General features: G+C 38.7%; 1 protein-coding gene across 1 annotated transcript in view; it reads left to right on the top strand.

The window, feature by feature from the left end:
• SEPTIN10 (septin 10) overlaps positions 1-13,688 on the top strand; it is a 104,216-nt gene that overhangs the window by 54,942 nt on the left and 35,586 nt on the right. Inside the window, exons 3-5 of the mRNA XM_055140046.1 lie at positions 3,158-3,278; positions 3,632-3,827; positions 11,914-12,100. Of these exons, the coding sequence (XP_054996021.1) occupies positions 3,158-3,278; positions 3,632-3,827; positions 11,914-12,100 (504 nt within the window). The remainder of the gene's footprint in view (positions 1-3,157; positions 3,279-3,631; positions 3,828-11,913; positions 12,101-13,688) is intronic.

Consider the following 13,688-nt stretch of genomic DNA (forward strand, 5'->3'; position numbering starts at 1 on the left):
AAAGGGGGTCCCACCACGGGACTTGGATGGACCCAGGTGGCATTGAAATGGGACAGTCTAGAAAGCATAGAAGCATGGTCTTATGGTTTAGGAGACAGGACCCCCAAGGATAAGCTGAACTGGCCTGAGGGACCTAGAGATTTACAGTAAAGCCCAGTGGGCTTTCTCTCAGAGCCCAGAGAGAGCTAAGTTTTGGAATCTATGTCTCTTACCATGCTTATCAAACTAACTGCAAATATTAATAAGCTGTAGACTTAATTGTTTAATATGTACAATAAAGGGAAAGAGAAAAGCAATATAGATGTCCCTGGGAGACAGAAAGAACATCTCCTTGAGGTAATCCTTCCAAGAGCCTCTCCAGAAACAATTTATCTCTGAAAATGATGAATCACACCTACATGCAGTCACATACCTCGAGCCCCTCAGATATGCGATAAGTATGCCAACAGCTCTGTGTACTGGTCATTTTGACCATCACTCTGTGGGCTCCTGTCTCTCTCTTCCTCTGCTTGGGAGTACAGGGACAGGTTTTTGGCCACTGAATACATGCATTGCATACCCAAATTTTGAACTCACAGTTATTTATAAATGACTCAAAAATAAGATGTAATTATTTATATAGAATATAATTAGGTGAAATTTTCACATTTGGAACAAAATGGAAAGAACTTGAGGGGATTAAATAAATTGGAATAAAAAAGCAAAAGATAGGTATTGGTGATTTCATCCATAAGGATATACAATTGATGGATGAAGCAAAATAAAAATAATCAGTATTCTCTGGCAACAGAACTAAGGTTTACTTAGGAGAACAGGGTGGAGGAAGAAAGGATGGAGGGGGAATGTATAAAAGGTTGGTGAGCTTTATTTTTGTTTGTCTAAAACATGGAAAAACTTTATTGATTATGCAGGTTATGTGGAACTATGATCCTGAATTTTCTTGATGGCAGGTTCATTTCAGTTGTCTCTCCCGATAAGGGATCATTTCTGATTCTTGGGATGTGTTCCTACTCTAAAATGGGATGCATGTAGATTTTTAGCAGAAATTCATGGTTTGTATCAAATCCCTGTAACTACATTTATAATTCACAGGATGGTACCCTTATGAAATGTGCATTTCCCCTGGACGTGTGCAGTCAGCTGTCAAAGACTGTGCACAGAGGATATTTTCAGGGTTTAGCCTCTGTCCCCCTGGAATTCCTTGTTACATTCTGTGTGTTTGTTTTGGGTCCCCGCCCAGTAGTGTCCCATGTGCAGTGTGCTTGCCAGTCTCTTGCCCTCTTCTCTCTTCCCCAAAGGTAGATTTTTGGTTTTGTTTTGTTTTTTAATTTATTTTATTTTGGGTTTGGGGCTACACCCAACAGTGTCAGGGCTTATTCCTGACTCTGCACTCAGAACTCTGGGACCGTATGGGGTGCCTGGGATGGAACCTGAGTGAGCTGCATGCAAAGGCAAGTCCCTAAATACAGGCTGTACTGTCGCTCAGGCACCCTCTTCCTCCTGCTTATACCTGATCTGATTATTCTTATCTCCACCTAATTTCTTAACCCAATAAAATGAGTAATTCTGTCTTGGGCTCCTGTTTGGGAAGTGGCCCATGGGTACCTCTGAGAGTGCCTTTCCCTGATTAGGTTCTTGCTCTGCATCATGGTCTCCTCCCACTGTGTGCCTTTCATTGTACTCCATGGCTTAAACAAATTGACTGTAGTTGTTAGCAGATAACATCTTTAATGAGTTCAAACAATTTTTTTGTGAATGAATATGTTTTACTTGCTTATTTCTTATTACGTGTCCAGCCCATCTGATTTTCGACACCTTGGCAAATGACACAGAGTCCCTGATTCTTGACATCGACAGAGGTCGGAACTCCGGATTCCTTCTCTCACTTGAGTGAAATGTGATACTCCAAGCATAGCTCTTTCGATTCCTCTTTGGGATACCTGAATAGGGTTCTCATCCTATTTTCGTAGGGCCCAGGTCTCTGAGGCATACGTTAGTGCAGGAAAAATGGTGGAGTCAAAAAGATGTGCCAGGAGCCGGAGTTTCTTTGTCCTCTTAACCACTTCTTTGACGCTCTTGAAGGCGTTCCACACTGCTCTTCCTCCTCTTCAGTTCAGGTGCCAGGTCATTCGTCATGTGTCACGTGAGAGGGCCTTCAGCATATAGCTTGCCATCAGACATTCAAATAAACATGTTGATAAAGCCATTTTACAAGAACTGGAGGACTGGTACACATAGCTGCTGCATTCAGAGATGTTCGTTCTGTTGAGGGCAAATGGAACATCAGGAACTAGTCTGTTTCTCATGAACATTGTCTTCGTATGATTCACCTGCAGCCTGACCTTTCCACACTCATGGTCAAAGTCGGCCAGCATTCGTGCCACTTGGCTGATATTTGGTGTTATGATAACAATGTCATCAGCGAAGCGGAAGTGGTGTAGTTGCCGACCGTCTATCTTCACTCCCATTCCTTCACATTTCAGTCCTCGCATGATGTTCTCGAGGGTGGCACTGAAGAGTTTCAGTGAAATGGCGTCGCCCTGCCAAACAAACCCCTCTCTTTACATCGATGATCACTTCTTTGTAGAATGGTGAGAACCTGGTGGTAAATCTGTAATACAGCTCACAGAGGATCCTGATGTACTTAGTTTGAACACCTTGTTTGGCTAGGGCTTTGATGACCGCTTCAGTCTCAGCAGAATCAAAGGCCTTCTTTAAATCAATGAACGTTAGACAAAGCAGCGTCTTGAACTCTTGAGAAGGCTCAATGAGCTTGGTCACCATGTGGATATGCCCGATCATGCTGAATCCTTTTCAGAACCCGGCTTGCTCGCATGGTTGTCCTTCATCTAGTGTTCTGCCAATCCTATTCAGAGTGACTCAAGTGAACAGCTTGTAGGCAGCGGACAACAGGCAGATCAGGTGATAGTTGCCGATGTCGTGGATGTCTCCCTTCTTGTACAACAGGAGAGTCCCGCTGGTTTTCCAATGGGACGGAACCTTGCAGATGTCTCAAAATTAACTTAATCTGATATATCTTGCAGGAGATATCATGATTAGGTTTTATGGAAGCGTTAGGTTGTTATGGAAATTATATTTGTTCCTTTAAATAAGGCTATCTCAACTTTAGTAAAAGTTTGTTTTTGCATTTCTTTAGAAAAAAAAAGAAAATCTGCGTTCTTTAAATATATGTGGCCATGTTGGTTTTGAGAGTTTGCCTGATCAGCTGGTGAATAGGTCCATCCAGCAAGGCTTCTGCTTCAACATTCTCTGTGTGGGTAAGTTCTAAAGTCATAGGCAACACTGTTTCTTCATATAACTTATGTATCTTATTCTTGGTGTAAGCAGTATGATGTTCCTACTTTTAGCTTGAGATAATAATCACATTATTTTTAGCTATTTAATTTTTGTAGTTTTGTTTTTCTTAGTTATAGTACTTTAAACTTACTTTAAACATTTTGATGCTACCTTCAAAGGTCTGAGTAACTGAGTAATACTCATATCTGTGTGATGCTCTGTCTTAGTGGAGCAGCCTACAAATGTTATTTCCTTCATAGACGACACTAACTTGAAAATATTTGGGTCTACTCTAGGAGTTTATCGTATGAAGATGTGCCTTTGTTTCTTTCAGGAGAGACTGGAATTGGAAAATCAACATTGATTGATACATTGTTTAATACTACTTTTGAAGACCATGAATCTTCACATTTTTGCCCCAATGTTAGACTTAAGGCTCATACATATGAACTCCAAGAATGTGACGTTCGATTGAAACTGACAATTGTGAATACAGTGGGATTTGGTGATCAAATAAACAAAGAAGAAAGGTAAATTTTCTGGTAATAAAACAAGTTTTTCTTATTTCTAGACATTTATTTCTTTTATTGCTCCATGAATGGGTTTGATTTTTGGAGGGTTATTTTATTTTTGGGAGGCTACACCCATGGTGCTCAGAAATCACCCCTGTCCAGGCTCAGGAACCATATGGGTGTCTGGATTCGAACCCAGGCCCGCCGTGTGCAAGGCTGTACCCACTTTACTATCTCTCTAGCCCTTTTATTTTCTATTATGGAAATTCATACTTTCCACAGTTTAATTTGTTACTTTTTTATCTAATCTGATTTTTTCTTTCTTTTTTGGGTGATAGTGGAGCCACGCCCAATAGTGCTCAGTGCTTACTCCTGGCTCTGCACTCAGGAATCACTCCTGAGGTCTCAGGGGATCCTATGGGATGCCATGGAGTGAACCCAGGTTGGCCATATACAGGGTCTTACCCACTTTCCTATCTCTCTGGCCCCTTACTCTGAATAATTTGAGTAGTATTATTTAAGTATATTTCAGCAGACAAAATAATTTTGATTATTTTTAACTGCCATTGTGTATATTATTTGATTTATAGTAATTTTCAGGCCAGAGTTACCTTGACTTGCATTCCTTTGTAGGAGTGACCAGTTTACTCAGTGCTCAGCCCAGCCCTGAGACCTGCAGGGTCTTCCTTTTTGAAGAAGCTTCTGTTCATTTCTTCTCCACATTTTTGGACGGAGCTGGAGGTTTTTCTCGTACAATTCTACTAGTGTCTTGGATATCCTGAATACTAACCCCTTATCTGATGAGTATTTAGTAAGTATTCTTTCCCATTCTGTGGACTCTCTCTGTATTTTGGTCACTGTAACTTTTGAGGTGCAGAAGCTTCTTAGTTTAGTGTAGTCTCATTTGTTTATGTTTGTTTCCACTTTCTTGGTCAGTGGTGTTTCATCCTTAAAGATGCTCTTACCTTCAATGTCATGGAGGGTTCCCATGTACCTTATGGATTCAGGTCTGATATTGAGGTCTTTAATCCATTTTGATCTGACTTTTGTGCCTGGCATTAGACAGAGGTCACAGTTAAATTTTTTTTTCAGGTAGCTGTCCCGTTTTCCCAGTACCACTTGTTGAAGAGGCTTTCCTTGTTTCACTTAACATTTCTTGCTCCTTTGTCAAAGATTAAGTGATCATATATTTGAGAGTCTGTGACAGAATATTCAACTCTGTTCCATTGCTCTGTCGGTCTGGGTCTGTTTCTAGTCCAATACCATGCTGGTTTAATTACTACTTCTTTGTAGTACAGTTTGAAGTTGGGAAAGGTGATGCCTCCCATCTTCTTTTTCTCAAGGATTTCTTCAGCTATTTGTGGGGGTTTATTGTTCCAAAGGAATTTCAGGAGTGTTTTGTTTTATTTCTTTGAAGAATGTCATGGGTATCCTGATAGGGACCACATTAAATCTGTGTAGTGCTTTGTGGAGTATTGCCATTTTGGTAATGTTAACCTTCCCTATTCATGAGCAGGGACTGTGTCTCCATTTCCTTAGTGTGCCCTTTTATATCTTGTAGCAGTGTTTTGTAATTTTCTTTGTATAGGTCCTTCACCTCTGTACTTAAGATGATTTTGGGGTACTTGATTTTCTGAGGTACTCTTGTAAACAGGATTTTTTTTTAATATCTCTTCTCTTTCATTATTTGTATATAGGAAGGCCATGGACTTTTGGGTGTTGATTTTGTAGTCTGCCACTTTACTATACAAACCTATTGTTTCTAGGATCATTTTTGTAGTCTTTAGGATTTTCTAAGCATAGTATCAGATAATCCTCAAATAATGATAGCTTGACATCTTCCTTTCCTATCTGTATGTATGCCCTTGTTATCTTTTTCTTGCCTAACTGCTATGGCCAGAACTCCAGTACTATATTGAATAGGAGTGGCGAGAGTGGGCAACCTTCTCTTGTTCCTGATCTTAGAGGGAAGGCTTTTAGTTTCTCCCCATTGAGAATGATGTTTGCTGTGAGTTTGTGGTAGATGGCTTTGAGTATATTGAGGAAGTTTCTTTCAAGCCCATTTTCCTGAAAGTTTTCATTATAAATGGGTGCTGGATCTTGAAAGGTACATGATATTTTAATCAGATTACTAGGATATTATCACTATTTTATTTTTCTATTTTTTATTTTTTAAATTTTTTATTAGTGAATCACCGTGAGGTACAGTTACAAACTTATGAAATTTTGTGTTTGCATTTCAGTCATACAGTGATCGTTTACCCATCCCTTCACCAGTACCCATTCTCCTCCACCAATATTCCCAGTATCCCCAGTATCCCTCACACCATCCCCACTCCATCCCACACCACCCCGCCCTGCCTTTAAGGCAGGGCATTCCCTTTTGTTCTCTCTACTTTTGGGTGTTATAGTTTGAATAGAGGTATTGAATGGCCTTCATGTTTGGTCTGTGGTCTACTCTCTGCATGCATCTTTCAACCCAAATGTGTCCTCCCAACATCCTCTACTTGTTGTTCTCTTTTCTATCTCAGCTGCCTTTTCCCCCAGCATGTGAGGCCAGTTTCCAAGCTGTGGGGCAGACCTCCTGGTCCTTATCTCTGCTACTCTTGGGTATTAGTCTCCCACTCTGTTTCTTTATATTCCACAGATGAGTGCGATCTTTTTATGTCTGTCTCTTTCTTCCTGACTCATTTCACTTAACATGATACTTTCCATATTGATCCACTTATATGCAAATTTCATGACTTCATCGTTTCTAATAGCTGCATAGTATTTCATTGTGCAGATGTACCAAAGTTTCTTTAACCAGTCATCTGTTTTTAGGTACTCCGGTATTTTCCAGATTTTGGCTATTGTAAACAGTGCTGCAATGAACATACAAATGCAGATGTCATTTCTGCTATACCTTTATGCCTCTCCGGGATATATTCCAAGGAGAGGTATTGTTGGGTCAAATAGGAGCTCAATTTCTAATTTTTTGAAAATAATTCATATTCCTTTCCAAAAGGGCTGAACCAGTCGGCATTCCCACTAGCAGTGAAGGAGAGTCCCTTTCTGCCCACATCCATGCCAACACCAGTTGCTTTTGTTTTTTTGGATGTGTGCCAGTCTCTGTGGTGTGAAATGATATCTCACTATTGTTTTTTTGTTGTTGTTTTTTTTTTGCTTTTTGGGTCACACCTGGCGATGCACAGGGGTTACTCCTGGCTCTGCACTCAGGAATTACCCCTGGCCGTGCTCAGGGGACCATATGGGATGCTGGGATTTGAACCCGGGTCGGCCGCGTGCAAGGCAAACGCCCTACCCGCTGTGCTATCTCTCCAGCCCCTCTCACTATTGTTTTAATCTGCATCTCCCCGATGATTTGTGATGTAGGAATACTGACTCTGAAGGAAGAAATAGATGAAAGAGGGCTAATAGATTTATACAGGGCTTTATATCCCCCCCCCAAAGAGAATACACATTCTTTTCCAGTGCACTTGGAACATTTTCCAGAATAGACCTTGTGCTGGGCCACACAACATACCTCAACAGAATCAGGAAGATAGACATTTCATCAGCTATCTTTTTAGACCATGATGCACTGAAGATGAAGTTAATCATGTACATACACAGAAAACCAAACCAAACACCTGGAAACTAAACAACTCATTGTTGAACAATGAGTAGGTCAGGAAGGAAATCAAGGAAAAAATCAAAAGGTACCTGGAAACAAATGAGAATGAAGACACGAGCTACCAGAATCTGTGGGATGCAGCTAAAGCAATGTTAAGGTGAAAATTTATAGCCCTGCAAGCATTTCTCAGGAAGGAAGAAAGGGCCCACATCAATAACTTGACTTCACAGCTCAAGATTTTAGAAAAGGACCAACAAAAGGAGCCCAAACCAGGCAGAAGGAAAGAGATAATAAACCTAGAGCAGAAATCAACGACATGGAAACCCAAAAGAAATCCGAAGGATCAGTGAAACCAAGAGCTTATTCTTAAAGAAAATAAACAAGATTGATAAACCACTAGCAAGACTCACAAAGAAAGAGAGAGAGAACCCTAATAAACTGAATCAGAAACGAAAAGGGGGACATCACAACAGAAACCAAAGAAATTCAAACGTTATCAGAGACTACTTTGAAAATCCATATGCCACGAAACAAGAGAACCTAGAAGAAATGGAAAAATTCCTGGATTCCTATAATCTCCCAAGACTGAATCAAGAAGACCTGGAATACCTGAATAGTCCTATTAATATCAAGGAAGTTGAAACTGTAATCAAAAGTTTTTCCAAAAACAAAAGCCCAGGTCCAGATGGATTCACTAGCGAATTCTTTCAAACATTTTGTGAGGACCTATTGCCAGTTCTTCTCAAGCTTTTCCAGGAGATTGAAGAAACAGAATCCCTCCCAAACAGTTTCTATGAGGCTCATATCTCCCTAATACCAAAAGCAAACAAAGACACCACTAAACAAGAAAACTACAGGCAGATATCCCTGATGAACACGGATGCAAAGATTCTCAACAAAATATTAGCAAAAAGAATTCAACAGCTCATCAAAAAGATCATACCCATGGCCAAGTGCGATTCATACTGGGGATGCAAGGATGATTCAACATTTGGAAATCAATCAACATAATCCATCATATCAACAAAAGTAAAGATAAAAATCATATGATCATATTAATAGATGCAGAGAAAGCATTTGACAAGATCCAGCACCCGTTTATGATGAAAACTCTTGCCAAAATGGGTATAAAAGGGACTTTTCCTCGATATAGTCAAAGCCATCTACTACAAGCCTACGGAAAGCATCATCCTCAATGGGGAAAAACTAAAAGCCTTCACTCTGAGATCAGGAATGAGACAAGGATGCCTGCCCACTCTCTCCACTTCTGTTCAATATACTACTAGAAGTACTTGCAACAGTGAATAGGCAAGAAAAAGATGTTAAGGGCATTTAGGTATGAAAGGAAGAACTCAAGAACTCAAACTCTCACTATTATCATCATTTTAGAGATATAGTAATGAAATTTTTATTTATACTTTTAATTTTATCCTTATTACTCTGATATATTACAGAGATTGATTATAGATCTTGTGTGAAACTTTGTCCAGGAATAAAGAAAATTAGGGTAAAGGCATTAGGCTTTGTTTTCATTTTTGAGATATAAATATTTTTATTATAAGTAATATTCTGGTTTCCTAATCTTGTTTTTAAGGGGGAGATATTTTGTAGAAATTGTTCATTGTGTGACCTGTGTTAGCCTTTCCAAAACATTTGCTATTATTAAATGTCAAGAAATGATTTGTCTGAGCTGGAAAAAGACCTTTTACTTGTTGCTAAAACCTCATAAACTATCATTTTCTACTTATTATGTCAAATTATATGTAATATCAATTATATAGTTTTGCTTAAATTTACCCTTAGATATTTATCAGTTTTGACGCTCGATACTTCCTTTCTTTTTCTAGTACATATATTTGTCTCTTATTTGTCTTTAACTGTATCTGAAAATGCCAGTATACTTAAAAATTGGTTATTTACTGATATTTGTGTTTTCCTTTTCTTTCCATTTATTGCGTTTCTTGCTTTGTGATTTATATGTATTGCAGTTCCCCATGGTCCTTGGCCAGTTATCTACAAAGGTGCTTTGAGGCTAAGGTAAAGATGGTTTACTCAGAGCAGATCCAGCCGTGCCAGGTGGGCGTCCTGGCCAGGAGGACTGTGCTGCTGGGGTCCGGCAGGGTCTCTGGACCTGAGCTCAGCTCACATGGCCACAGATGGCAGCCCCTTCCCCTTACTCTTTTCTACTTCATTTGACTCCTGGGTAAACTCTGCAGATCTTTGGGGAAATGGAAGAGCTCTTAAGTTTATTTTCTGGTTATTGTTAAGCTAAATTAAGCTTTTTAAGATACTGGATCTTACAGTCCCACCCACCATTCTGGGTTTTAGTTTTATTCTTCTTGAAAACAGACTGACAAATAGCCTCAGGATGAAGCTAACATTGATGAAATTTTAGTAAATTTAGGAATGATAAACTTTTTCTGAAAGGGATATGATAGTATTTCAAGCTTTTCAGAACATGTCCTCTCTATACAAACTAATCCCTGTCATTGTAGCACAAAAGCTTCTGTAGATACTCCTAAGCAAATAATTGGGCTCAGTTTTGTAAGAATTCACTTACAAAACAGCCTTCAGGCTGGTTTTGGTCTCTGCCATAGTTCTCTGCTTATTTGAATTTCCATATTCTTTTCAGGTTTTACCTGATTATTTCCTTACTACTTTGAGTATTTTAATATTTGTAGGGGGGTACATTTTACATTTTAAAGCAAATCTTTTATTTCATTAGAAGAATGAGAGTTTCTAATTATATATTAGGCATATTTATTTAGGAAAAATGTTCCTACTTTCATCATGTTAAGTGAAATGAGTCAGAAAGAGAGGGACATAGAAAGATTGCACTCATCTGTGGAATATAAAGTAACAGAATGGGAAACTAACACCCAAGAATAGTAGAGATAAGTATCAGGAGGATTCCTCCATGGCTTGGAAGCTGGCCTCACATGCTGGGGGAAAAGGCAGCTCAGATAGAGAAGGGACCACAAAGTAAAGGGTGTTTGGAGGACACACTTGGGATGGGAGATGTGTGCCGAAAGTAGACTATAGACCGAACACGAAGGCCACTCAATACCTCTATTGCAAACCACAACACCCAAAAGGAGAGAGAACAAAAGGGAATGAATGCCCTGCCACAGAAGTGGGATGGGGGTGGGGGTGGTAGGAGGAATACTGGGATCATTGGTGGTAGAAAATGGGCACTGGTGGAGGGATGGGTACTTGATCATTGTATGAGTGAAACACAAGCACAAAAGTTTGTAAGTCTGTAACTGTACCTCATGTTGATTCACTAATAAAATTTTTTTTAAATGTTCCTACTTTCATTTAGGACAAGCTTGATGCTGAGCAATTAGATATACTCTGTGACTACATCACAGAATCATATTAAAGATCTATTTTAAGTCACTAATAAAAACTTCTTTGAAAGATTCATGTTGAATAGAGGAGGTATTTTTTTTTCTCCCCACCATTTTTTTAGTTTGCAGAGGAAATCATCTTGGGTAACATTTATACCGATTTCCCAAGAATGATATTCCTAATAGCTCACCTAATGATGGTCAAAGTATTATGCTTGTTCTTATAGAGAGCACAGATGCATACCACCTTTGTCTTCAAACTGCTTATCATGTAAATGGGTAGAAGGACATGAGTTTCTATGAGTTTGAAAGAGATGATAATCTCTCAGGACTTGCATGGTCAGGCAACTTTATAGAAAAATTACTTCTGTATATACTCACCGAGTACCTCAGCTGCACAAGGTCTGCTTTGTTCATTGGCTGCACAGCTTAATACAAAGGTATCCAGGGAACTTGGCAGATTATTTGTTGTTATTGTCACTTGGAAAACCAGATTTATTTAATGAGAATAGTGAAAAGAAGAAAGCTGAGTTACATGTAGTAGTTTAGAATATCAGAATGATGCAGAATATCCACAAACTAATTTTGAAGCAAGATTAGCACAGTCTTCTAAATGTGCACTGTGGTTTGATTGGAATCTTTAGAAATGCATCATCTGAAACAGCTTCCTACCAGTAGCCAGGCAGATGTGATCTGAACAAGGGTTCCCAGCGTGTGCTGTGATGTGCCTTTTCTGTATGCCTACTCTATGAGTGAGGTAGTTTCATTTGATGCATTCTTTCTTCCTTACTATGCTAAGGAGAAAACTTTTTCTGCCTTCTGAATTTAATTTAAGAAGCATAAAGTCATGGAACGCCTTTTGATATATATGCATAATATGCCATGCTCCAGTCTGACTGCAATTAATTGCTTTCAAACCAGTCTGTTTGATCAGAGAGGGGTCCTGTATGTGAATGCAAGAAGGAATCAAGCCCTTGTTGCCAGGATGGTTTTATCTTTGTATGTGCATGTCTATACGTTGTCTTGGTATTAAGTTTATTGAACATAGATATGAACTGTTTATAGTTGGTGAAGTAAGGATTGCAAACTTTATAGGTAGCATGAATATGTTGTATTAAACATTTAAATTCTTCTTCAGCTACCAGCCGATAGTTGACTACATTGATGCTCAGTTTGAAGCCTATCTCCAAGAAGAACTGAGAATTAAGCGATCTCTCTTTAACTACCATGATTCTCGTATCCACGTGTGCCTCTACTTCATCGCCCCTACAGGCCACTCTCTGAAGACCCTGGATCTCTTAACCATGAAGTGCCTAGATAGCAAGGTGGTTTAGAAAATTCAACTTATTACCCTTTAATATTTTTTGAAAATGTGTTGTACGTGGTGTGTGTGTGTGTGTGTGTGTGTGTGTGTGTGTGTGTGTAGAAGCATGTACATTTTAAAAGCAATTAGTGAACTTCAGATCCTCGTTCTTTTCCTGTGAAACTCGATTTGGAAGGTGAAATATAAAGATAAAATTAAACATAAATTTTAATCTTTCTTAATAGCTTGCTTTTGAGAATATAGCTATTTATTTATTTTTATTTTTTATTTTGATTTAATTTAATTTTTTTTTTTGCTTTTTGGGTCACACCCGGCGATGCACAGGGGCTACTCCTGACTCATGCACTCAGGATTTACTCCTGGCGGTGCTCGGGGGACCATATGGGATGCTGGGAATCGAATCCGAGTCGGCCATGTGCAAGGCAAACGCCCTACCCAATGTGCTATTGCTCCAGCCCCAAGCTATTTATTTTTTAAAATAAATATTTGACACTAGTTTTATTTCTGGCAGTATTAGGAGAAGTTCACTGGCAAAGCTCAAGCTGTACTATTTCATAATATAGTAAATTATGTTTCAATTTGGGACATATCAATATAAACATCTGCTTTAAGTTTCTGTAACTGTACCTCACGATGATTCACTATTAAAAAATAATAATGATAAAAATTATAATTCCTAATGGAGACATTAAACTAACTCAGTTTAGATTTTTTTTAATTTAAAAATTTTTTTTAAGTATGTCTAAATACCACCATCTTACTATAAAACAAATCAGTAGTGTTTTCCTATAGCCTCTGCGGGAAATGGAGCTTTCATTGTCCTAGTCAATAATTTAATGACATTAGATTCATGAAACATGAGTGGTGAGGCCACACTGTTTTCTATAGAGAGAAAAAGGTATGAAGAACAGACTGACAACTTGCATAATCCCCTGGTTTTGGCAAAAGTTTGAATAAATATATAGAAGTCTGCTTTAGGTGTTTTAATCGTTTAATCAGGTATTTTAATCATCCAGGTATATATGTTTTTATTGCTTGGTTATATGGAAATGAATATTTTAAGGGAATAAAAATAAGACCTCAAGTTTTTATTAGAAGCAACATGATATCATTTACAGGAAGAGTTCCATGTCAGTGGAAGAAGGTTTTAAATACTGTCTTTAAATACTGTCTTTTAACAGGTGCCCTTGGGCAAGTTTCACAGTCCTCTGAACCTCAGTTTCCTTACCTCTGAAATAAAGTCTAGACGGAATACTTAAGAGGCAGGTTGAAGATTATGACATTGATAGCTTGCCTTTAATTTTGAAAAGCAATCATTCTCCTGCTTGATAGAGAAAGTTACCTTATACAAATAATGAGTTACCATTATGAGAAGTATCTATTGCTTTCCCTCCCTTTTTATGTAATTAGACATCATATTTAGCATTCCCTTTGTGTTGTGTTTTCCCAGCTTACTGGTAGTGATACTCTGGTTAAGTATTTGTGCAGTTGCTTAGCCTCTGTTTACTCGGAGGACCTTCAACAGACATTCCTTCCTCACGTTCTCCCAACACCACCAGGGTCAATGTCTTGCCTGGCTAACAACCCTT

This window comes from Sorex araneus, chromosome 1 (assembly GCF_027595985.1).
Source record: "Sorex araneus isolate mSorAra2 chromosome 1, mSorAra2.pri, whole genome shotgun sequence".
Taxonomy (NCBI): domain Eukaryota; kingdom Metazoa; phylum Chordata; class Mammalia; order Eulipotyphla; family Soricidae; genus Sorex; species Sorex araneus.